Raw genomic sequence first — 23,171 nt, 5'->3', positions numbered from 1 at the left:
ATGGGGTTGAAATGTGATACTTGCAAGACAGGATTCCTTAATCTGCAAGCATCAGATGTTGACGGATGTGAACGTAAGAAAGCAATTGTGTGGTGACAGATCGTGATACTTACGTCACATGTTGTAGCTTGTAACTGCAATGTTGATGGATCTACTGCAGCATCGATGGGTGCATGTAATGCTGCTGGTCAGTGTGATTGTAAGGCCGATGTGGTTGGCCTGAAATGTGACACTTGTCAAGTAAGAATTGTAATGGTATACAGATGATGTAGTTCTGTCATGTCTTGTTGATATATTAGGACGGGTTCTTTCTGACTGGTAGTGATTTTGCTAATGGCTGTCAACAATGTGGTTGCTCCCTGTCGTCTGCAGTATCACTGTCATGTAACCAGTTAACAGGACAGTGTCCTTGTAAATCTGGTTTGACTGGTCGCACTTGTGGCATCATCGAAGACTTCCACTGGTTGCCTTTCTTAGAGGGTCTCATCTATGAAGCAGAGTCTGCTTGGCTTAGTGTAAGTTAGAGACTTGTGTTGTGTTATTAGTAAACGTTTATGTGCTTGTCAACACAGGGAGGAGCCATGGTTGAGAGACGAGTCAGTGATCTTAGCAAGTTTACTGGAACGGGTGGAGTGAGAATGAGTGGTGATGGTAATCGCATTACGTTTCGTGTTACCGTTCCACAGAGATCAATTCGGTATAGACTGATTATTCGTTATGAGGTGAGCAATTGTTGCTTGGGCTTGTCAGAGTTAGAGTAAGTCATTATGTGGTGTAGGCACCAAGTTCATTTGACAGTATCGTGTTGTCAGCAGTGAGATCAGGTGATGGGGCAAGTGTACTTGCCGATGAAGGCATATTACCATCTGCACCTACATTTGCTAATCCTCACGAAAGACCGTTAACGGGACAGCAGATTGCTGGCTCTGAACTGATTGTTAACTTTACTTACAATCTTAATGCTGGAGCTGGAAATCCCGCCGACGGATTTTTTGTTGATTCGGTCTGTTTTAGATGAATGTGACATTTGGATAAAGTATTTTTTAATTGTGGCTTTGTTACAGCTTTTATTTATGCCAGTTTACACCGATCTTTCAGAGTTTCAGGCGTTATCTTTTGGTGATCAATTAGTGTTTCCATTCACTTGCAATGACGTGCGAGAATCTGTACCACAGTCGTCTTCAGCAAGTCTCACAGAGTTTTGCAGAAATATCACTATTCTAATCAATGCCGCTCTTTTCAATGGAGCATTGAGTATGAAGACAATGTTTGATTTTGTAGTTTTGAATTAAGAATGTTTTGTGATGTGTGTAGATTGTAGTTGTGATAATGTGGGAACATTGGGTTCTAGTCAAGAGTGTGAAAAGCTGGGTGGTCAGTGTACTTGTGCATCAAACATTGTTACTCAAACTTGCTCAGCGTGTAGCTACACGTATTTTGGATTTGACAGTGCTGGCTGTGAAGGTACTATGTACATACATGTGCATGCGTTTTGCACATGTGTGAATGTGTGCATAAGCTAAGAGCGGGTATACATACCTGCATTCTTGCATGACTGGTTGAGTGAGCTTGCATGCACACTCTTGCATGTCGTTCTTGCTGCAAGCAACATGAGCTGAAGTTGTGTGTTTACATTGTAGCTTGTATGTGTGATGTGATTGGATCCAACTCAGTCGAATGCAATGAGACTGGTTATTGTGATTGCAAGGGAAATGCAGGAGGGCAGAGATGCAATGTGTGTAAACCGACGTTCTTCAATTTTAGCAGCAGCAATTTAGACATTTGTGAAAGTGAGTATATAAGTAGCTTGTAGTTTGTATATGTAGTTTGTTTATTCAAACTTGTGATTATTTGCATTATTTTCTTAAAGTTTGCAGAAGTAGCCAAACTGACGTCAAAGTAAGTTCTGTTTTGCAAGCTTGAATTTCCTGGGTTGCACCATAAATGATCTTCGTCTAAGGAGATACAAAAGAGCTTTGTCTTGTACTAGAAAAGTGGCTGTCAGTCAGATAGGATGTTTTATAATTTGTGATACGGTAAAATCCACATGATCAGGACTTGGTTAATTAAACATGATTGGGGATAATCGGGAGGGTTTGTTGAGAATGGATTTCTCAGTATATACTGCTGATTAAATGAGATAAGTGCTCATTTGTAAAATTAAGTTTGTGGGTGATGGCGGTTTTTGCTTTCCAAAGTAAAAGTAGTATTGATAAATCTCTCTGTGCCAACAAGCATTTGTAGTTGTTAGATTTGAAGTGTTATCGTGATTGTATGGATGTGAAACACAACATCACCCATGGGAAGCAGTGTTGTTATGGTTACCCGCAACACAGTGGGGTTCAACAGTCAGGTGTACAGTACGTTCTGTGTGCACATGCATACGACTCAGCATGCTTCTGACTTAAGCATGCTTCCTCTTAGCCGATCATAGGCAAAAAACTTTATAAGTGGACTATAGCAAGATTGGCCAGTGTAATGTTAAGAGTTCAACTTTTAAATGGTGCTGTGTCAATATTCTTGTCTCAACCAACAGTGGCATGCAAGACAAAATGAGATGTGGTGCTGTAGCTGGAAAGGCCGATTCTTTAAAGCGACATTGTCAAGATCTGTGCACGTGTTTGTGCATGTAGAAATGTTGCAGTTTTGCAGAAACTCACATGGGAACTTCTAGGACAGCATCTCAGTGTATTTTTTAAGAACGCGCTCTAGTGCATTGGGCACATTTGCTGACGAAGAAGCAGTGATTATTTGCTGACGAAGGACTAGTGATTATTTGGAATTTCCATATGCAGACAATGATGTTTTGCTTTGAGGTTTAGGAGTTGATTATGCACATATGATGAAGCTAGATGCAACTGCAAGAGTATGTGCCAGAGTGTCCATGGGGATAGACGTTACGAATGTAAAACTGTATGTTCCCGATGTGTTCTACTCTGCGCATGCAGACGAGATCCCTGCAGAATTGCTTTTTTGTTGCCAAAGGCTATCACAGGTGTTTTTTCAGTCTAATCGTCTTTCTGACCTTGATGTGGCAATGACCTGACCTGACCTCTGTCGTGCACCTCCATGGCTTCTCTTCAGGGATACTAATGACATAAAGTAGATTACTTTTGAGACTCTCTTTTGTCACATGTGGTTTGTAGGGGGCATGTGTGTTCTGGAAACTTCCGGAACATTGACACGTAGTAGCTATAACCAGTTAGTTCCGGTACTAGGTAGTTACCTTAGCTCTCTAGATGTTTCTAGAACGTCTAACTAACAGGTATATAAACGGTGCTACATAGAGTAAGAGACAGAGTGCGAGTTGAGTTGATACGACGTTTGTAGTTCTTAGTGTGCTTTGTATTAGAGTATACATATTTCGAAATTCCTATTGTCTCAAGAACACAACAGGATTTTGCTGGCGACGAGGAAAACAATGTCTGCAGAGATACAGCAACTCGTTTCAGTTCTTCAGGAACAAATCCGCTTGACGCAACAGCAGCACAAGGAGGAAATGGAACAACAACGAGAGATACACATGCGGCAGATTGACATTCTGGAACGTCAACTCAAAAAAAGCCACTCCACTGTACATCGTCCTGATCAGAAGTTTCAACCGTTTGACTCAACGTCCGAACTATGGAGAGACTATTGGTCAAGGTTTCAGACTTTCACTGAGGCAAACTCTTTACCAGAGGAAAAGCTAGCATTGGTCTTTCTAACCAATCAATCCAGTGACGTCTTCAAACTAATTGACAATTATGCATCACAACTGACTCCACCTACGTCAGCCAATAAACTGTCTATGAACCAAATACAGGAGTTCATGTCCCAACATTTTGATCCCAAACGATTTGTGGTGAGAGAACGTTTTCGCTTCTGGAGCGAGATCAAACGAAAACCAGGAGAAACCCCTCACGAACTCGCTGCCAGAGTACGTCAGATGGCTACAACTTGCGATTTCCCATCAATAAAAGACCCCCTAGATGAAGCTATGCGCAGTTGTTTCTTGTGTGCAATTAACAATGAAGCTGTGCTAAAAGCTGCCTTCAAAACTAAGGAGGAGGATCTCACGTTTCAGAATGTGGTTCAGATCGCAACGGAAGTAGAGGAAGCAGCCAAGACCGCGAAAGCTCAAGTGTATGCCAAACCGGATAACGTTCCTGTTCACAAAATCACCAGCAAATCTCGACTATCGACGCCTAAGCCACACTCAAAACAGGCGCTTTCCACTTCAACAGACCACAAGCCATGTGCTAGTTGTGGAAAGAAGGATCACCCTAGAGACAAGTGTCGTCACAGGGATGCAGAGTGCCATTTCTGCAAAAAGAAGGGACACATCGAAGCTGCCTGTCGAAGCAAACAGACCAAGAAAGTAAGATGCATCACTTCAGTCAATACGGTACGCAGCCAGGATATTCCTCAGTTGCAAATACAAATCTCTCAGAACGGGAAGCAACACTCATACCTGGTAGACACCGGTGCCAGAATGAACTTTATATCTTTGGCACGATGGCAAGCGATTGGTAAGCCACCAATCCAACCGACTACAGAAGAATATCGTTCAGCATCAGGACACAACATACCAATTCTGGGTACTACATGCGTAGAATCTTCTCTACTGACAGGGGAAGACAAGGAGGTTCTCAAAAAACAACTGGAATTTACAGTTACGAAATTGAACCTCAATCTCATTGGACTGCAAACATTATTGGATTGCGATATCAGCATACTAGACAGCCTCATTTGCGAGACCGCACAGAACACATCTGTGTGTACAGTCTCAGATCACACATCTCTCCAAAAAGCATGTCAGCAACTCACACAAGAGTTTCCTGATCTTTGGAAAAACGAGCTTGGATGCCTCAAAGACTTTCAGTTGGAGGTGAAATTCAAGTCAGACGCCAAACCAGTTTTCTGCAAACCGCGCACAGTGCCATTTGCACTACTGGACGACCTGTCTCTAGCCTACAACAAGGGTATTGACAGGGGCTTATGGAAACGTGTGCAGTTTAATGATTACGGAACACCAGTCGTTCCAGTAAGGAAGTCACCATCAGCTAGTCACCCGCAAGGAAGCATCAGAGTGTGTGGAGATTACTCTGTAACAGTAAATCCGCAGCTGGAGACACATCGGCACCCGCTGCCGCTTCCTGAAGATCTCATGCACAGATTGGGCGGTGGTTACTATTTCTCAAAGATTGACTTAGCCGATGCCTACAACCAAATTCCACTTGGTCCAGAAAGTCAAAAACGACTTGCTCTCAGCACGCACAAAGGAGTGCTCTTGCAAAAACGCCTACCCTACGGTATCAGTTCTGCACCAGGATATTTTCAGGAGATCATGGAACAGCTCACCAGTGATCTCTCAGGAGTAGCAGTATATCTGGACGACATACTCGTCAGCGGGAGAAATGCAGAAGATCACTTGCACAATCTCCGAGGGCTACTCAAAAGACTCAATGACAAGGGACTCAGATGCAGACTTGAAAAATGTGCTTTTGCTCAGTCGCGAATCACATACTTAGGCCATACGCTTTCGCTACAAGGCCTTGCCAAGGGACCAAAGGTGGACGCGGTAATGCAAATGCCGCCACCAAAAGACGTTGCCACACTAAAGTCATTTCTCGGATCGATTCAATTCTACCGCAAGTTTCTGCCTAATCTAGCGACGGCAGCAGAACCTTTGACACGACTCACTAGGAAGGACGTTCGATGGAAAGGGACTACTACAGAACAAACAGCATTCAATGACCTGAAGGCAATGCTGAACACGGACACGGTTCTGGCTCATTTCAACCCATCCTGTCCTATCGGTATTTCTTGTGACGCGTCAGATGTTGGAATTGGTGCTGTGTTGTTTCATCGATATCCAGATGGGAGCGAGCGACCAATCGCCAACGCGTCCAAAACTCTTTCCTCAGCACAGAAGAAGTACTCACAAATTCAGAAAGAAGCTTTGTCCATCATTTTCGCTCTACACAAGTTTCATCAATTTCTTTATGGAAGACACTTCATTCTCGTGACAGACCACAGACCTCTTCTTGCTATGTTTGGCCCTCACAAAGCAACACCAGTCATTGCTGCCAATCGATTAGCAAGATGGGCTCTTATGCTCAGTCAATACGACTACACAATCGAGTATCGTGAAACGTCAAAGCATGGCAATGCGGATGCCCTGAGTCGCCTACCGGCAGAATCCGACCCCAACTTTGACAGAAAGGAAAGCGATAGTGACATCGACACGGTATGTCTCATCAACACTATCAGCACTCAGATCAATTCCGGCGACCAGAACAAACTTCGAAAGGAGACCGCCAAGGATCCAGTCATAACCGAAGTTTTGAGATACGTTAGAGAAGGGTGGCCAAAACAAGTTTCAGACTTACTCAAGGATTTCAAGACAAAGGAAAACTCACTGACCACTATCAACGGATGCCTAATGTATGGAAATCGCGTAGTGATACCGCGAAGTCTACAACCGGAAGTGCTAAAAATCCTACACGAAGGACATTTTGGTATGCAACGAATGAAGCAACTTGCTCGGACAGCAGTCTATTGGCCAAGAATCGATGCCGATATTCAAGACACTTGCCATCGGTGCACAGCTTGTGCCGAACACCAGAACAAGCCTGCAAAAGCAGCAAATCACCCGTGGATGTTACCGGAAAAGCCGTGGAGTAGAGTACACGTTGATCATGCCATTGATTTTATGGGACACAATTGGCTTGTCGTTGTGGATTCATATTCCAAGTACCCGTGTATTCACCCCACCAGCTCAACTTCTACCAAGTCAACAACACGATTACTTGAGGAAGATTTCGCACATTTTGGATATCCTCATGCTCTTGTGTCTGACAATGCTACTAGCTTCACGTCACAAGAATTCAAGACTTGGTGCCAAGAGAGAGGGATTGTTCATTTGACTGGCGCACCATATCACCCAGCCACCAACGGTGCCGCTGAGAGGCTAGTACAAACGTTCACAAATTCCCTCAAGAAGTCCAGTAAACCACCCAGGGAAGCTCTCCAGGAGTTCCTTATGCAATACCGGCGATCACCATTACCAAGTGGCTACTCTCCCAGTGAGCTGCTCAACAACAGGTTGATCAGAGCCAAAATCGACACATTGGTGCCATCACCTGCTCATGAGGCACAAGGTCGTCAGGCTAGGGAAGCCACGAAGTCACAGGCGAAGGAGTTCCAGAACGCTGTTCACAAGGTTAACAATAATTACTATCAAGTGGGTAGACCGTGCTACGCTCTCTACTGTGGACCACGTCGCACCAGCGATCCAAGATGGGTTCCAGCTACAGTAATTCGAGTGCACGGCTCACGAAGCGTGAACGTGAAAGTACACCCACGAGGGCCAATCTGGCGGCGGCACATCGAACAGCTGAGACCACGCTATGGTGTAGAAGAAGACACAGATCCAGGTACAGACCCAGGGGATCTTATACACGTGCCTTCACCAACCCTTCAACCAGATGTTGAAACCAACAGCCAGGAATGTCAACCAAGCGCACCTCAATATGGACCGGGCAACCCTCGACGATCTACAAGGATTCGTAAACCAAAGAAGGTTTGGAATTGCTGACGTCTTGTCCACCTTCATAAGATCGAGTTCAAGACTAAAGGGGGAGGTGTTCTGGAAACTTCCGGAACATTGACACGTAGTAGCTATAACCAGTTAGTTCCGGTACTAGGTAGTTACCTTAGCTCTCTAGATGTTTCTAGAACGTCTAACTAACAGGTATATAAACGGTGCTACATAGAGTAAGAGACAGAGTGCGAGTTGAGTTGATACGACGTTTGTAGTTCTTAGTGTGCTTTGTATTAGAGTATACATATTTCGAAATTCCTATTGTCTCAAGAACACAACAATGTGTTCACCTGATTTGAACTTGACGACAGATACTACGCTTGCTCTGTGTTTGCAAAACCTATACAATGTTTGAAATAAATGTGCAATGACCTACTGTCCGTGAGTTTGAACTTTGAAAATTTATAATGTTTCGCTGTTCTTTAGACCTTCCTGATGAACTGCGTATCGTTAGAAATCGGCTAGGTCTGGCATATCTGTTTATTAGATTATCTAACTAAGCACTTCCTACAAAGGAAACAAAAGGATAACTACCGTATAAGATGAAATATTGGCGGGGAATTTATTTTGGCGGATTGGCGGAGGTTTTAGCGACCACCAATATAAAATTCGCCATTAATTTGGCCACCGGATATGTTGACGTCATCACCCACGCGGATCAGGTATCATATGGCAGTGGTGGTACGTCATGCAGATGAGGCCACAAGATGGTAGGTAATCCCTGCTTGCCGTCTGTTGTGCCTATGAATGAGGCGTGAGGCTATGGCTGAAGCTGGACTGTCACGTTCGTGCGAGTCCCGTTTTTTGCACTTACACAGCAGTTCTGTACCACTAAGCAGTATATGTATTTTGGAAAGTAATTTAATTAATTAACCTGTCTAGATTTATTATTGCACCAGTTTGTTTCTAGAAATAACTTGACGTAACTTGATTTACTAAGTACTTTTAGCTAAATTTTAAATACTATAATACTCCAACCCCCCCCCAATCCATCTGGATGTCTGTCACGTGCCGGATGGACACAACGCCGGAGTCGGATTTTGCCTAAACTGCTTCTGATGGCCAGAAACGAGACTTTGGCGTTCTGAATGAGATTCGATTGAGTTTGTTTGTTTAATTAGCAGATGTGACATGCACTTGCAAGCCAACGTAGGCCATTCTGTAGCTAATTCTCACAACTTGTAGAGTGCAAGATGTACCCGCTGCAGTCTGAGTAAGTCGGCTTACGTACGGGGCCGCTTGTGCATGCGTGGTCTGTGCATCTTTTGCCCATGCCAATTTTCTATTTGGCAAAAGTCAATAAATTAAAATGCTCTCACTGCTTTTGCACTTTTCAATTTTTTCAATAACAATTGAAAAGTACATGTTCCCATTTGCAGTAATGCATTTTTTGAAAAATTGAAAAGTGCAAAAGCGTCGTAAACTTTCTAATTCTGTTGCAAGAGAGGCGACGTTGCAATGATAACATGTCTAGCGGAACTATCTAGCAACCACTTAGCCCTCTCACACTAGGGTATAGCGTCTGGAGCTCCCTGCTTCTGTCTCCACGCTAGTACTCGGGATTGTACAAATTGTACTGAAAAACAATCCATCATTTACTACACTCAAGTGGATCACTTCTGACAGTATGGCTGGATTTACAATATGCCAACGCTTGAGCGTCGCTTTGTCTTGCGTGGGAGTGGCACACGTTGCATCACACATGTTGTTAATTAACCCAATCGCTTCTGCACACGCCTCCCCACTCCCAACTGTTCAAAACTAAAAATTGCGCTCGAGTCGCAAAATTGTCTTAGTCAGCACTTACTTGTGATAAATTTCAACCCTTTTTCATTGGCGGTAATTCCACTAACAAGTCAAACGTCACCTTCGAATGCACCTGCTGCACAAATATGGTAGTCCAATTCTTTTTAAGTTTGCCAGCGCAGTTTTAGCGCATATGTGCGAATAATCATATTATGTAATAAACTGAAAACAACATTTGGACAATTTTTAGTTAAAGGTCACACATAATTTTCTGTGTATCAAAGTGGTGATCTACGCATGAGACATTATAGATTCCCAGGCTTCTAGGAGCGCTTTTGATTTCATGCACAAAGCGTCATATGGTGATTATGGCTATATAAAATATATATATATGTATGTATGTATGTATGTATGTATATATATGTATATATGTATATATATATATATATATATATATATATATAGATATATATATATATATATATATATATATATATATATAGATATATATATATATATATATATATATATATATATATATATATATATATATATATATATATATATATATGTACATATATATATATGTATATATATATATATACATATATATATATATATATATATATATATATATATATATATATATATATATATATATATATAAGACACTTTAACAGCAAGAGTTGTTCTAACTACGCAAAGGCATTTGCAAATATAAAACTATATCATGATTATGATAGACTTTACATGGCAAATTTATATCTTCTGATGTTGGTGTCACTTTCAGATTGTTTGTGCAATGTTCCTGGTTCTGAATCATCAGCTGGTGGGAGCTGCAATGCTACAACAGGACAGTGTACATGTAAAGCAAATGTGATGGGGTTGAAATGTGATACTTGCAAGACAGGATTCCTTAATCTGCAAGCATCAGATGTTGATGGGTGTGAACGTAAGAAAGCAATTGTGTGGTGACAGATCGTGATACTTACGTCACATGTTGTAGCTTGTAACTGCAATGTTGATGGATCTACTGCAGCATCGATGGGTGCATGTAATGCTGCTGGTCAGTGTGATTGTAAGGCCGATGTGGTTGGCCTGAAATGTGACACTTGTCAAGTAAGAATTGTAATGGTATACAGATGATGTAGTTCTGTCATGTCTTGTTGATATATTAGGACGGGTTCTTTCTGACTGGTAGTGATTTTGCTAATGGCTGTCAACAATGTGGTTGCTCCCTGTCGTCTGCAGTATCACTGTCATGTAACCAGTTAACAGGACAGTGTCCTTGTAAATCTGGTTTGACTGGTCGCACTTGTGGCATCATCGAAGACTTCCACTGGTTGCCTTTCTTAGAGGGTCTCATCTATGAAGCAGAGTCTGCTTGGCTTAGTGTAAGTTAGAGACTTGTGTTGTGTTATTAGTAAACGTTTATGTGCTTGTCAACACAGGGAGGAGCCATGGTTGAGAGACGAGTCAGTGATCTTAGCAAGTTTACTGGAACGGGTGGAGTGAGAATGAGTGGTGATGGTAATCGCATTACGTTTCGTGTAACAGTTCCACAGAGATCAATTCGGTATAGACTGATTATTCGTTATGAGGTGAGCAATTGTTGCTTGGGCTTGTCAGAGTTAGAGTAAGTCATTATATGGTGTAGGCACCAAGTTCATTTGACAGTGTCGTGTTGACAGCAGTGAGATCAGGTGATGGGGCAAGTGTACTTGCCGATGAAGGCTTATTACCATCTGCACCTACATTTGCTAATCCTCACGAAAGACCGTTAATGGGACAGCAGATTGCTGGCTCTGAACTGATTGTTAACTTTACTTACAATCTTAATGCTGGAGCTGGAAATCCTGTTGACGGATTTTTTGTTGATTCGGTCTGTTTTAGATAAATGTGACATTTGGATATAATATTGTTTAATTGTGGGTTTGTTACAGCTTTTATTTATGCCAGTTCACACCGATCTTCCAGAGTTTCAGGCGTTATCTTTTGGTGATCAATTAGTGTTTCCATTCACTTGTAATGACGTGCGAGAATCTGTACCACAGTCATCTTCAGCAAGTCTCACAGAGTTTTGCAGAAATATCACTATTCTAATCAATGCCGCTCTTTTCAATGGAGCATTGAGTATGAAGACAATCTTTGCTTGATTTTGTAATTTTGAATTAAGAATGTTTTTGTGATGTGTGTAGATTGTAGTTGTGATAATGTAGGAACATTGGGTTCTAGTCAAGAGTGTGAAAAGCTGGGTGGTCAGTGTACTTGTGCATCAAACATTGTCACTCGAACTTGCTCAGCGTGTGACTACACATACTTTGGATTTGACAGTGCTGGCTGTGAAGGTACGTTGTATGCATGTGCACGCGTTTTTGCACATGTGTGAATGTGTGCATAAGCTAAGAGCGGGTATACATACATGCATTCTTGCATGACTGGTTGAGTGAGCTTGCATGCACACTCTTGCATGTCGTTCTTGCTGCAAGCAACATGAGCTGAAGTTGTGTGTTTGCATTGTAGCTTGTATGTGTGATGTGATTGGATCCAACTCAGTCGAATGCAATGAGACTGGTTATTGTGATTGCAAGGGAAATGCAGGAGGGCAGAGATGCAATGTGTGTAAACCGACGTTCTTCAATTTTAGCAGCAGCAATTTAGACATTTGTGAAAGTGAGTATATAAGTAGCTTGTAGTTTGTATATGTAGTTTGTTTATTCAAAGTTGTGATTATTTGCATTATTTTCTTAAAGTTTGCAGAAGTAGCCAAACTGACGTCAATGACACAATGTCAGATACAGTTCTTGTAGAACCGTTAGGGGAAATGGTGAAAGCGCTGGGAGTTACATTGGATGATGGCCTTGTCAAACTATCGCTGTCAGGAACTGCCCAGATGGTCATGTCCAACTCCTTTGGATTTATCATGAAGCTTGATGAAGGAGCCGAAGTAGGCAGTGCTGTTTCAGTAGACGTTGAGTCAATTACTGCTCCAGTCACAGGAGGAGAAAATGGTTCAATAGGTAGATCTATGAAGGGAAATGACGTCTTCATCGGGGAAGTTATGTTGGCAGATGAAGTTGCACATCGTCAGCACCAACTGGATGAGTTTGTGAGAGATGACGTTCAACTGCCAAACGAAGACAGACAGTTACTAGGCGATTTACTAAAGCAACATCATGATGTGTTCTGTTTATCAGATTGGGAACGAGGAGAGACGAACCTAGTCGAAATGGAGATCCATACAGGAGACGCCACTCCACTTAAGCAAGCAGCAAGGAGAATGCCATTTGGAGTGAGGAAAGAAGTTGCTGCTCAGCTAAGGAATATGCAAACGGCAGGTGTTATCGGGCCTTCGAGCAGTCCATGGGCCAGTCCTATTGTTTTGGTTCGGAAGAAAGACGGAACCCTTCGCTTTTGCATTGATTACCGCGGGTTAAACTCGGTAACCAAGCTCGATACGTTTCCACTGCCTAGGATCGATGATCTGTTAGATCAGTTGGGAAAATCCAAGTACTTTTCTACATTAGATCTGGCATCAGGCTATTGGCAGATTAGGGTCCACCGGGATTCTAAGGAGAAGACTGCATTCATCACCTGCCAGGGGCTGTATCAGTTTAAGGTGATGCCTTTTGGTCTGACCAACGCGCCATCAGTGTTCCAAAGATTGATGCAACATGTTCTAATGGGGCTCAATCCTGACAATGGATCTGACATTGTTGGTGTGTATATTGATGATGTGATAGTCTTTTCAGAAACGCCGGAGAAGCATTTGCAGCACTTAAACTTGGTACTGAAGCGATTGAAGGAGGCAAATTTGAAGCTGAAATTGTCAAAGTGTCGATTTATTGGACAGGAAGTTAAATATTTAGGGCATGTTATTACACCGCAAGGATTGAAGGTACATCCCGACCAAGTGAGAGCTGTTGCCTGTTTTCCTGAACCAAAGACGGTTGCACAAATCAGACAGTTTCTTGGGTTGGCTTGATATTGTCGTCGGTTCATCCACAAATTTGCTGCAACAGCTAAGCCTCTGCATGCATTGACAGCAAAGAATGCCATATTTCAGTGGACAGAGGAGTGCCAGGCTGCGTTCGAGTCCCTAAAGCAAAAGATTAGCCAAGCCCCTATCTTGGTGTATCCGAATTTGATGTTCCATTTGTTCTGCAGACAGATGCCAGTATTCTAGGACTTGGAGCAGTGTTATCACAGAAGCAGTCTGACAACCGGCTACATCCCGTAGCATTTGCAAGTCGCTCGCTGTCCAAGGCAGAGAGGAACTACAGCATCACGGAGCTTGAGACGCTTGCAGTGGTGTGGGCTGTTTCACATTTTCGTGCCTATCTTTATGGACACAAGGTTACCGTTTATACGGATCGTTCTGCAGTTAGGGCAGTTCTAGGAACACCAGGCCCTAATGGGAAGCATGCACGATGGTGGACTCGAGTATTTGGTTCTGGAATTCGGGAAATCGATATTGTTTATTGACCAGGAAAGGAGAATAGTGTTGCAGATGCCTTGTGGAGGAACCCACAGTTTGATGTCATGAGTGAGACGGTAAAGGAAGTGCAAGTGGCTAAGGTGTGCAGTATTGCGGAGCCAACTATTACTCATCTGTTAGAAGAAGCTGCACCCAGCCACGAGCCAGCATCCACATGCAACTGTGGGCAGGAACAGAGGAAAGATATGGATGTGAAACACTTCGTAGACTTCGTTGAACAAGGAGAGTTGCAAGCGGATACTAAACTGGCTAGGAAAGCAGCAGCACTAGGATCACTGTGTACTATGGAGCAAGGCATCCTGTACTATGTGGACCCCAAGCATCGTGATCGGAAGCGAGCAGTTGTCCCAGTTCATCTCAGAGAGCAAATTATGCGAGAAAATCATAGTGGATTGATGGCAAGACACTTTTCAGGAAACCGTTTGTACAGTGTCCTTTTGCAACACTGGTGGTGGGAAGGAATGTATTCGGACACCCGAGAGCACTGCAAGAGTTGTGCACAGTGTGCTATAGTGACGGGAACTGTTGTTGTTGTTGGGAAGTTGAAGCCACCTCTTCATCCTATTCGGTACAGCGAGCTTTCCAGATTGTCGGGGTTGATGTAATGGACCTATCGGTGACAGAAAGTGGTAACAAGCATGTGCTAGTATTTCAAGACTTTCTTACTAAATGGCCAATGGTTTATCCTATTCCTAATCAGCAAACTGTTCACATTGTTCGATTGTTTGCTGAGCAGGTTGTTCCCATGTTTGGTGTACCAGAGGCTTTGTTGTCTGACCGGGGTACGAATCCGTTATCGCACCTAATGCTGGATTGTTGCCAGTTACTGGGAATGAAAAAGATTAACACTACTGCTTACCATCCCGAGTGTGATGGTATGGTTGAGAGATTTAATCGGACTTTGAAGACCACGATTCGGAAACACGTAGATCAGTTTGGTGTCCAGTGTGATGAACATTTATCTGGATTGCTTTGGGCATATCGAAATACACCTCATGAGTCGACGGGAGAGAAACTTTCATTCTTGCTATATGGTTTTGATTGTCGATCTCCGACTGAAGCTACTTTACTACCGCCGAGGGAGATCCAGGCCAGCGAAGTTTCTGATTACCGTGAGGAGCTTGTCTTGTCACTGTCACATGCGCGTCAAATAGCAATCAGTAGTATTCAGGTCGCCCAGAGGAGATACAAAGAGCAATACGATAAGAACACATCCACAGATATTAGTTTCAAGGTAGGGGACTGGATTTTGATTCGTTTTCCTCAGGAGGAGTCTGGAAAGTTACGGAAGCTGTCTCGCCCTTGGCATGGGCCCCATCGAGTTGCATCCTGTGAAGAGCCAAACGTGACTGCTACTAATTAAGGTATATTTTTCGGATGACCCTCCTGTTCAGGTTCACTTTTCTAGAGTGTGTGGATGTCCATCTGTGTTCCCTGCTGGTTATTGCTGGTATTATAACAAGCGCCGTGCCCCAAGGTCGTCCAGGTAACGCAAGCACAGTCTCTCAGGGTCAGGAACCGATGAAAGTAACCGACCTTCCAATCAAGCCGCCCACCACAGAACAATGACCTGAAAGGAAGAATTTAACTGTCCAGCAACCAGACCCGCCCTGTGAGGAACAGAATTCTAAGCTTTCTCCGCGAGCTAAACGATATGGTTTACGAAGAGCCAGGAAACCTCTCAATAGATACATGTAACTCGGGGCGAATAACCTTAGGGAGGAGGTGGTGTAGCAGACTGTTTATTATAAGTAGATTAGAATTAGAGGTAGTGCGCATGTGTGGTAGAATGACTGGATAATATGGGTGTGGCACGCCCAGGTTTGACAGTCTAACGTTAGTGCCTCTTGAGTTAGTTAGAGAAAAGTGTCCGTCCTGCAATAACCCTGAATAGAGCGTATGGCCCGTGTCATACAGGTGTGACAGTACACCACATCTTCAGTCTCGTTATAGTGAAGAAACCGCCACCTAGCAAACCAGCTTGGTTGAAAACTACGGTTAGTCACTCCAAAGGATCTTTTTGGAAACTTGAACGTCGTTGGTTGATGGGGTTGCTCTGGTACAGCTACGTCCTTCACGGAAGAAGTGGGACCAGACATGGTTACACGCATGCGCAGAGTAGAAATGGCCTCGATGCTCCAATGTACAGTGCTGATTTATTGAAACAATACACTATTGTAAAATTGTTGTAAAATTGTTAATTACATAGCCTAAGGAGCAAACAATCATGTCTACTAACAAAGCGGATAAACTATCTACAAATATATTACTTATTTAATCGTCTATACCTAAACCGGAAGTAGTGCCAATCGTCGACTGGTGAAAGTCAATTTTTCAAAATCTGGTCGGCTGCCCGACCCGCTCCTACGCCTATCCATTGTATACATCCATTGTATGAATGTATACAATGATCTACATGACGCTACTATATATGTACACCCAGTCCGTAAGCGCTTCCATTACATCATTTTTAATAACCTATTTGTTTTGTGCTTGCTTCTGACGTTCCCATATACTTCTACTAAATCAGTCTCTAAACGTTTTCATTACGTCAGTGTTGTGGAATGTACCGGATTAGTGATTTTCTATATCACGCTGACATTGCCTCACGTTCTAGTCCAACTTACTAGTTATATATTACATATTGTTACACGAACAACTGTCTATCACGCGATGAAAACGGAAAAGAATCGCTACTACCGTGCAACATGGCCTCGGAGTAATTTCCTACATCAGACTGACATCGCTTCATTTTTGTAATGGACCTTACCAATTAGATATTACATTTTGTTACACGGACAACTGTTCATAATGCGATGAACACTGAAAAGAATTGGTACTACAGTGCAGCACAACCTCATAGTACGGATTCTAAGTGCGCAATTGAAAATTTTTCAAAATCTCTAGCTTGGGACAAAAATATCAAAGGTCAACATTCATATTTCTTTTCAATATGAGTCTACCAACATTTTAAAAGCAAAGAATTGAAGTCGGACGAGGGGTGCAACGATGGTCGCGTTATAGAGGGCTTTTCAGCTTTGGATCATAAATCATAACGGACTGTCCCGTTTCCGAAAATCGCACTGATTATCGATTGGTAGTATCCCATTGAAGCCATTTCAACGGTCCTGTTGGACGCTGCGTTACTTCGAAGATGTTGCTACTGCCATTGCGAGGAACATGTGTTTGGAACTTGGCATCTATTGGACGCGAATCCCGTTTGGAAATATATCCGAGCAGCAGGAACTTAGAAGTCACGTGCAGTTACGTACTCACCCGGATAATCTGTTCCCTGTATATATACCAAGTCACGACTCACAGTGGCTATCGCCATTTTGACAGTCTCGTTGAACGTCGTCACTTGGAACACATTGCTGGCGTTGTGGCGAACAGGTGTATCGAACTTGGCAGCTCTTTGATGGGCGTAGACGGGCAAATGACTGTGGGCGTTTTCAAGACCCGGATATAAGAAAAATATCTTCTCCTTTCCGACGTCGCCTGCAATGAAGGACACGCTCTGCACGTACCGTCTGACTGACGTCGGGAGCGTGCAGTTTAGATTCGGCGGAGATGCCATTACTGAAATATTCGCGTGAGAGCGGAGATGGTTCCATCCGCAGGAAATCGCGTCTTTGTGGGAGCAGTATGGAAAACAAGGACAATCTCACTTTCGACATGGACGGATTCGGCGTGCGTGAGCCAAATTCGGTGGAGATCAGACTCGCCCTTTTCGGAGAACTGATTTACACACACACACACACACACACACACACACACACACACACACACACACACACACACACACACACACACACACATGCGCGCACATGTACACGCACACACACACACACACACACACACACACACACACACACACACACACACACACACACACACACACACACACACAGATGCATACACGCACGTGCACGCAGACAGACAGACAGAAGTTGACAGCTCTCCTTTATATATAAAGGAGAGGTGTCTGTGTGTCTGTCTGTCTGTGTATCCGTACGTACGAGCGTCTCTCGAAGACGGCGAGTCCGATCTCGGCCGAATTTCGCTCGCGCACGCCGAATTCATTCAGGTCGAAAGTCAGGCCGCGGTCGTCTTCCTGACTTCTCCCACGACGACGCCGTTTCCCGCCGATCGCGCTCGCTTCCGCTCGCGCGCGAATATCTCCGGAACGGCGCATCGTGTCTCCACCGAATTTAGACTGCCCGTTCCCGACGTCGGACGGTACGCGCCGAGCGTGTCGTCTATTGCCGGCGACGTCGGGAAAAGGAAGATATTCTTGCTGATATCCGGGTCTCGAAAAAATACGCACACAGTCGTTTGCCAGTCTGCGACCTTCGAAGAGCTGCCGTGTTTGATGCACCTGTTCCCCGAAACGCCAGCAACGTCTTCAAAGAGACGACGTTCAGCGGGACCGTCGAAATGACGACAGTCGGTACGCGTCGTGACTTCGTTAGATACGGAGCTGCCGTGTTTGATGCACCTCTTCCCCGAAACGCCAGCAACGTCTTCGAACAGACGACGTTCAGCGGGACTGCCGAAATGACGAGAGTCGGCATTCGTTATATACGGGGAACGGATTATCCGGGTAAGTATTGCACGTGACTTGCACGTTCCGGGATTCACGTCGAAATTATAGATGCCAGGTTCGATACACCTGTTCTCCGCAACGGGACTGTCGAAATGGCTTCAACGAGATCAATAATCCAATCAACGGGATTTTTTGAAACTGGACACGTGTCGAATAGATGCCAAGTTCGATACACCTGTTCCTCGCAACGGCAGCAACGTCCAAGTCGAAATGGTTTCACCCAATCGTTAATCCAAAAATCAGCGGGCTCTAGAAACGGCAATTGTACGGGATATAACTATGAATAAGAATTCTGTCTGGCTGCTACTATTTAAACGGTAAAAGCACGTAATTACACCACGGCTAATTAGTGACAGTAAACGGTTCTCTATACAAACTGTACGTGACCTGGCTACACCCCCTCTGCCTCTCCAAGCATCAAACGCATTTTTAGGTACTTTCTGCTATAATCTTTACCTACAAAGGCGACCTGTTTTTCTGTCTGTCTGTCTGTCTGTCTGTCTGTCTGTCTGTCTGTCAATGGTATTATATTTTCATAAATCAGAACTATTACAGGCTAAATCAAATTAAGCAAAGCACGATACACTACATTACAATGACAACTAAAAAGCAAAAAACTGAACACTCTGTCTGTCTCCCGGATAACATGGATGGACATCACAAAGTGCATGGCCACCATAGAAGACGCCTAGCCTGACGCGAGGTAAAGATGTGTACAATCCATGATGACAATGTTGGTAAAGAGGAGTAGACAATATGGGTAGAGGAAGACATCACAACTGTCTGTCTGTCTGTCTGTCTGTCTGTCTGTCATTAATGCTATAATCTCTACCTATAAAGGCGACCTGTCTCTTCTCCACTTCCGTTTTGTATTGGCTCTATGACAAACGTGTGTATCAACTGCGGCACTATGAAGTGCAAAGGAGAAGCAGCTGGCATGTGTTGTCCCCCGGGCGAAGCCGGGTGTTGGAGCTTGTATATATATATATATATATATATATATATATATATATATATATATATATATATATATATATATATATATATATATATATATATATATAGATAGATAGATAGATAGATAGATAGATAGATAGATAGATTCAGTACGTAATTGTTACCGGGCACATTAAGTCTGCATCTGAACTAACCAATTTGTGCTTTGACTCATAAATCTACATTGTGTCTTACGAAATTCTACTTCAATTTGCATGGGCACATCCACGAACATTTTTAAAAGTCAGTGTATTTGAAATTTACTTGTGCACTAACACATTATAGACGTGGAGTGAAGAGCTGTGTCTTCTGAAGACACTTTAACAGCAAGAGTTGTTCTAACTACGCAAAGGCATTTGCAAATATAAACTATATCATGATTATGATAGACTTTACATGGCTAATTTATATCTTCTGATGTTGGTGTCACTTTCAGATTGTTTGTGCAATGTTCCTGGTTCTGAATCATCAGCTGGTGGGAGCTGCAATGCTACAACAGGACAGTGTACATGTAAAGCAAATGTGATGGGGTTGAAATGTGATACTTGCAAGACAGGATTCCTTAATCTGCAAGCATCAGATGTTGACGGATGTGAACGTAAGAAAGCAATTGTGTGGTGACAGATCTTGATACTTACGTCACATGTTGTAGCTTGTAACTGCAATGTTGATGGATCTACTGCAGCATCGATGGGTGCATGTAATGATACTGGTCAGTGTGATTGTAAGGCCGATGTGGTTGGCCTGAAATGTGACACTTGTCAAGTAAGAATTGTAATGGTATACAGATGATGTAGTTCTGTCATGTCTTGTTGATATATTAGGACGGGTTCTTTCTGACTGGTAGTGATTTTGCTAATGGCTGTCAACAATGTGGTTGCTCCCTGTCGTCTGCAGTATCACTGTCATGTAACCAGTTAACAGGACAGTGTCCTTGTAAATCTGGTTTGACTGGTCGCACTTGTGGCATCATCGAAGACTTCCACTGGTTGCCTTTCTTAGAGGGTCTCATCTATGAAGCAGAGTCTGCTTGGCTTAGTGTAAGTTAGAGACTTGTGTTGTGTTATTAGTAAACGTTTATGTGCTTGTCAACACAGGGAGGAGCCATGGTTGAGAGACGAGTCAGTGATCTTAGCAAGTTTACTGGAACGGGTGGAGTGAGAATGAGTGGTGATGGTAATCGCATTACGTTTCGTGTGACCGTTCCACAGAGATCAATTCGGTATAGACTGATTATTCGTTATGAGGTGAGCAATTGTTGCTTGGGCTTGTCAGAGTTAGAGTAAGTCGTTATGTGGTGTAGGCACCAAGTTCATTTGACAGTGTCGTGTTGACAGCAGTGAGATCAGGTGATGGGGCAAGTGTACTTGCTGATGAAGGCATATTACCATCTGCACCTACATTTGCTACTCCTCACGAAAGACCGTTAATGGGACAGCAGATTGCTGGCTCTGAACTGATTGTTAACTATACTTACAATCTTAGTGCTGGAGCTGGAAATCCCGTCGACGGATTTTTTGTTGATTCGGTCTGTTTTAGATAAATGTAACATTTGGATAAAATATTGTTTAATTGTGGGTTTATTACAGCTTTTACTTATGCCAGAACACACCGATCTTCCTGAGTTTCAGGCGTTATCTTTTGGTGATCAATTAGTGTTTCCATTCACTTGCTATGACGTGCGAGAATCTGTACCACAGTCGTCTTCAGCAAGTCTCACAGAGTTTTGCAGAAATATCACTATTCTAATCAATGCCGCTCTTTTCAATGGAGCATTGAGTATGAAGACAATGTTTGATTTTGTAGTTTTGAATTAAGAATGTTTTTGTGATGTGTGTAGATTGTAGTTGTGATAATGTGGGAACATTGGGTTCTAGTCAAGAGTGTGAAAAGCTGGGTGGTCAGTGTACTTGTGCATCAAACATTGTCACTCGAACTTGCTCAGCGTGTAACTACACGTATTTTGGATTTGACAGTGCTGGCTGTGAAGGTACTATGTACATACATGTGCATGCGTTTCTGCACATGTGTGAATGTGTGCATAAGCTAAGAGCGGGTATACATACATGCATTCTTGCATGACTGGTTGAGTGAGCTTGCATACACACTCTTGCATGTCTTTCTTGCTGCAAGCAACATGAGCTGAAGTTGTGTGTTTGCATTGTAGCTTGTATGTGTGATGTGATTGGATCCAACTCAGTCGAATGCAATGAGACTGGTTATTGTGATTGCAAGGGAAATGCAGGAGGGCAGAGATGCAATGTGTGTAAACCGACGTTCTTCAATTTTAGCAGCAGCAATTTAGACATCTGTGAAGGTGAGTATATAAGTAGCTTGTAGTTTGCATATGTAGTTTGTTTATTCAAAGTTGTGATTATTTGCATTATTTTCTTAAAGTTTGCAGAAGTAGCCAAACTGACGTCAAAGTAAGTTCTGTTTTGCAAGCTTGAATTTCCTGGGTTGCACCATAAATGATCTTTGTCTAAGGAGATACAAAAGAGCTTTGTCTCGTACTAGAAAAGTGGCTGTCAGTCAGATAGGATGTTTTATAATTTGTGATACGGTAAATTCCACATGATCAGGACTTGGTTAATTAAACATGATTGGGGATAATCGGGAGGGTTTGTTGAGAATGGATTTCTCAGTATATACTGCTGATTAAATGAGATAAGTGCTCATTTGTAAAATTAAGTTTGTGGGTGATGGCGGTTTTTGCTTTCCAAAGTAAAAATAGTATTGATAAATCTCTCTGTGCCAACAAGCATTTGTAGTTGTTAGATTTGAAGTGTTATCGTGATTGTATGGATGTGAAACACAACATCACCCATGGGAAGCAGTGTTGTTATGGTTACCCGCAACACAGTGGGGTTCAACAGTCAGGTTTACAGTACGTTCTGTGTGCACATGCATACGACTCAGCATGCTTCTGACTTAAGCATGCTTCCTCTCAGCCGATCATAGGCGAAAAACTTTATAAGTGGACTATAGCAAGATTGGCCAGTGTAATGCTTAAGAGTTCAACTTTTATGTGGTGCTGTGTCAATATTCTTGTCTCAACCAACAGTGGCAAGACAAAATGAGATGTGGTACTGTAACTGGAAAGGCCGATTCTTTAAAGCGACATTGTCAAGATCTGTGCACGTGTTTGTGCATGTAGAAATGTTGCGGTTTTGCAGAAACTCACATGGGAACTTCTAGGACAGCATCTCAGTGTATTTTTTAAGAACGCGCTCTAGTGCATTGGGCACATTTGCTGACGAAGAAGCAGTGATTATTTGCTGACGAAGGACTAGTGATTATTTGGAATTTCCATATGCAGACAATGATGTTTTGCTTTGAGGTTTAGGAGTTGATTATGCACATATGATGAAGCTAGATGCAACTGCAAGAGTATGTGCCAGAGTGTCCATGGGGATAGACGTTACGAATGTAAAACTGTATGTTCCCGATGTGTTCTACTCTGCGCATGCAGACGAGATCCCTGCAGAATTGCTTTTTTGTTGCCAAAGGCTATCACAGGTGTTTTTTCAGTCTAATCGTCTTTCTGACCTTGATGTGGCAATGACCTGACCTGACCTCTGTCGTGCACCTCCATGGCTTCTCTTCAGGGATACTAATGACATAAAGTAGATTACTTTTGAGACTCTCTTTTGTCACATGTGGTTTGTAAGGGGGCATGTGTTCACCTGATTTGAACTTGACGACAGATACTACGCTTGCTCTGTGTTTGCAAAACC

The 23,171-nt window shown here is 43.0% G+C and overlaps 3 protein-coding genes across 3 annotated transcripts; all 3 read left to right on the top strand.

Annotated features, from left to right (window-relative positions):
* LOC134187206 (uncharacterized) lies at nucleotides 1-22,591 on the top strand. The gene is made up of 27 exons (XM_062655324.1): nucleotides 1-73; nucleotides 128-240; nucleotides 300-515; nucleotides 573-722; nucleotides 779-1,003; nucleotides 1,065-1,254; nucleotides 1,315-1,464; nucleotides 1,641-1,790; nucleotides 10,125-10,286; nucleotides 10,341-10,453; nucleotides 10,513-10,728; nucleotides 10,786-10,935; nucleotides 10,992-11,216; nucleotides 11,278-11,467; nucleotides 11,533-11,682; nucleotides 11,858-12,007; nucleotides 19,871-20,032; nucleotides 20,087-20,199; nucleotides 20,259-20,474; nucleotides 20,532-20,681; nucleotides 20,738-20,962; nucleotides 21,024-21,213; nucleotides 21,275-21,424; nucleotides 21,602-21,751; nucleotides 21,803-21,860; nucleotides 21,922-21,997; nucleotides 22,499-22,591. Exons 1-27 carry the CDS (start codon nucleotides 1-3, stop codon nucleotides 22,589-22,591), a joined length of 4,206 nt encoding a protein of 1,401 aa, XP_062511308.1.
* Nucleotides 3,162-7,847, top strand: LOC134186350 (uncharacterized protein K02A2.6-like). The gene has a single exon (XM_062654287.1). The coding sequence runs from the start codon at nucleotides 3,422-3,424 to the stop codon at nucleotides 7,580-7,582; it is 4,161 nt and encodes a 1,386-aa protein (XP_062510271.1). The 5' UTR covers nucleotides 3,162-3,421; the 3' UTR covers nucleotides 7,583-7,847.
* Nucleotides 14,345-15,195, top strand: LOC134186443 (uncharacterized). Its single transcript, XM_062654419.1, has one exon. The coding sequence runs from the start codon at nucleotides 14,437-14,439 to the stop codon at nucleotides 15,193-15,195; it is 759 nt and encodes a 252-aa protein (XP_062510403.1). The 5' UTR covers nucleotides 14,345-14,436.
* Nucleotides 22,592-23,171: the final 580 nt, after the last annotated feature.

The sequence above is a fragment of the Corticium candelabrum genome, chromosome 11, assembly GCF_963422355.1.
Source record: "Corticium candelabrum chromosome 11, ooCorCand1.1, whole genome shotgun sequence".
Classification (NCBI taxonomy): Eukaryota; Metazoa; Porifera; class Homoscleromorpha; order Homosclerophorida; family Plakinidae; genus Corticium; species Corticium candelabrum.
The sequence above is the reverse complement of the archived record's forward strand: the minus strand, read 5'-3'. Positions and strand labels throughout refer to the sequence as shown.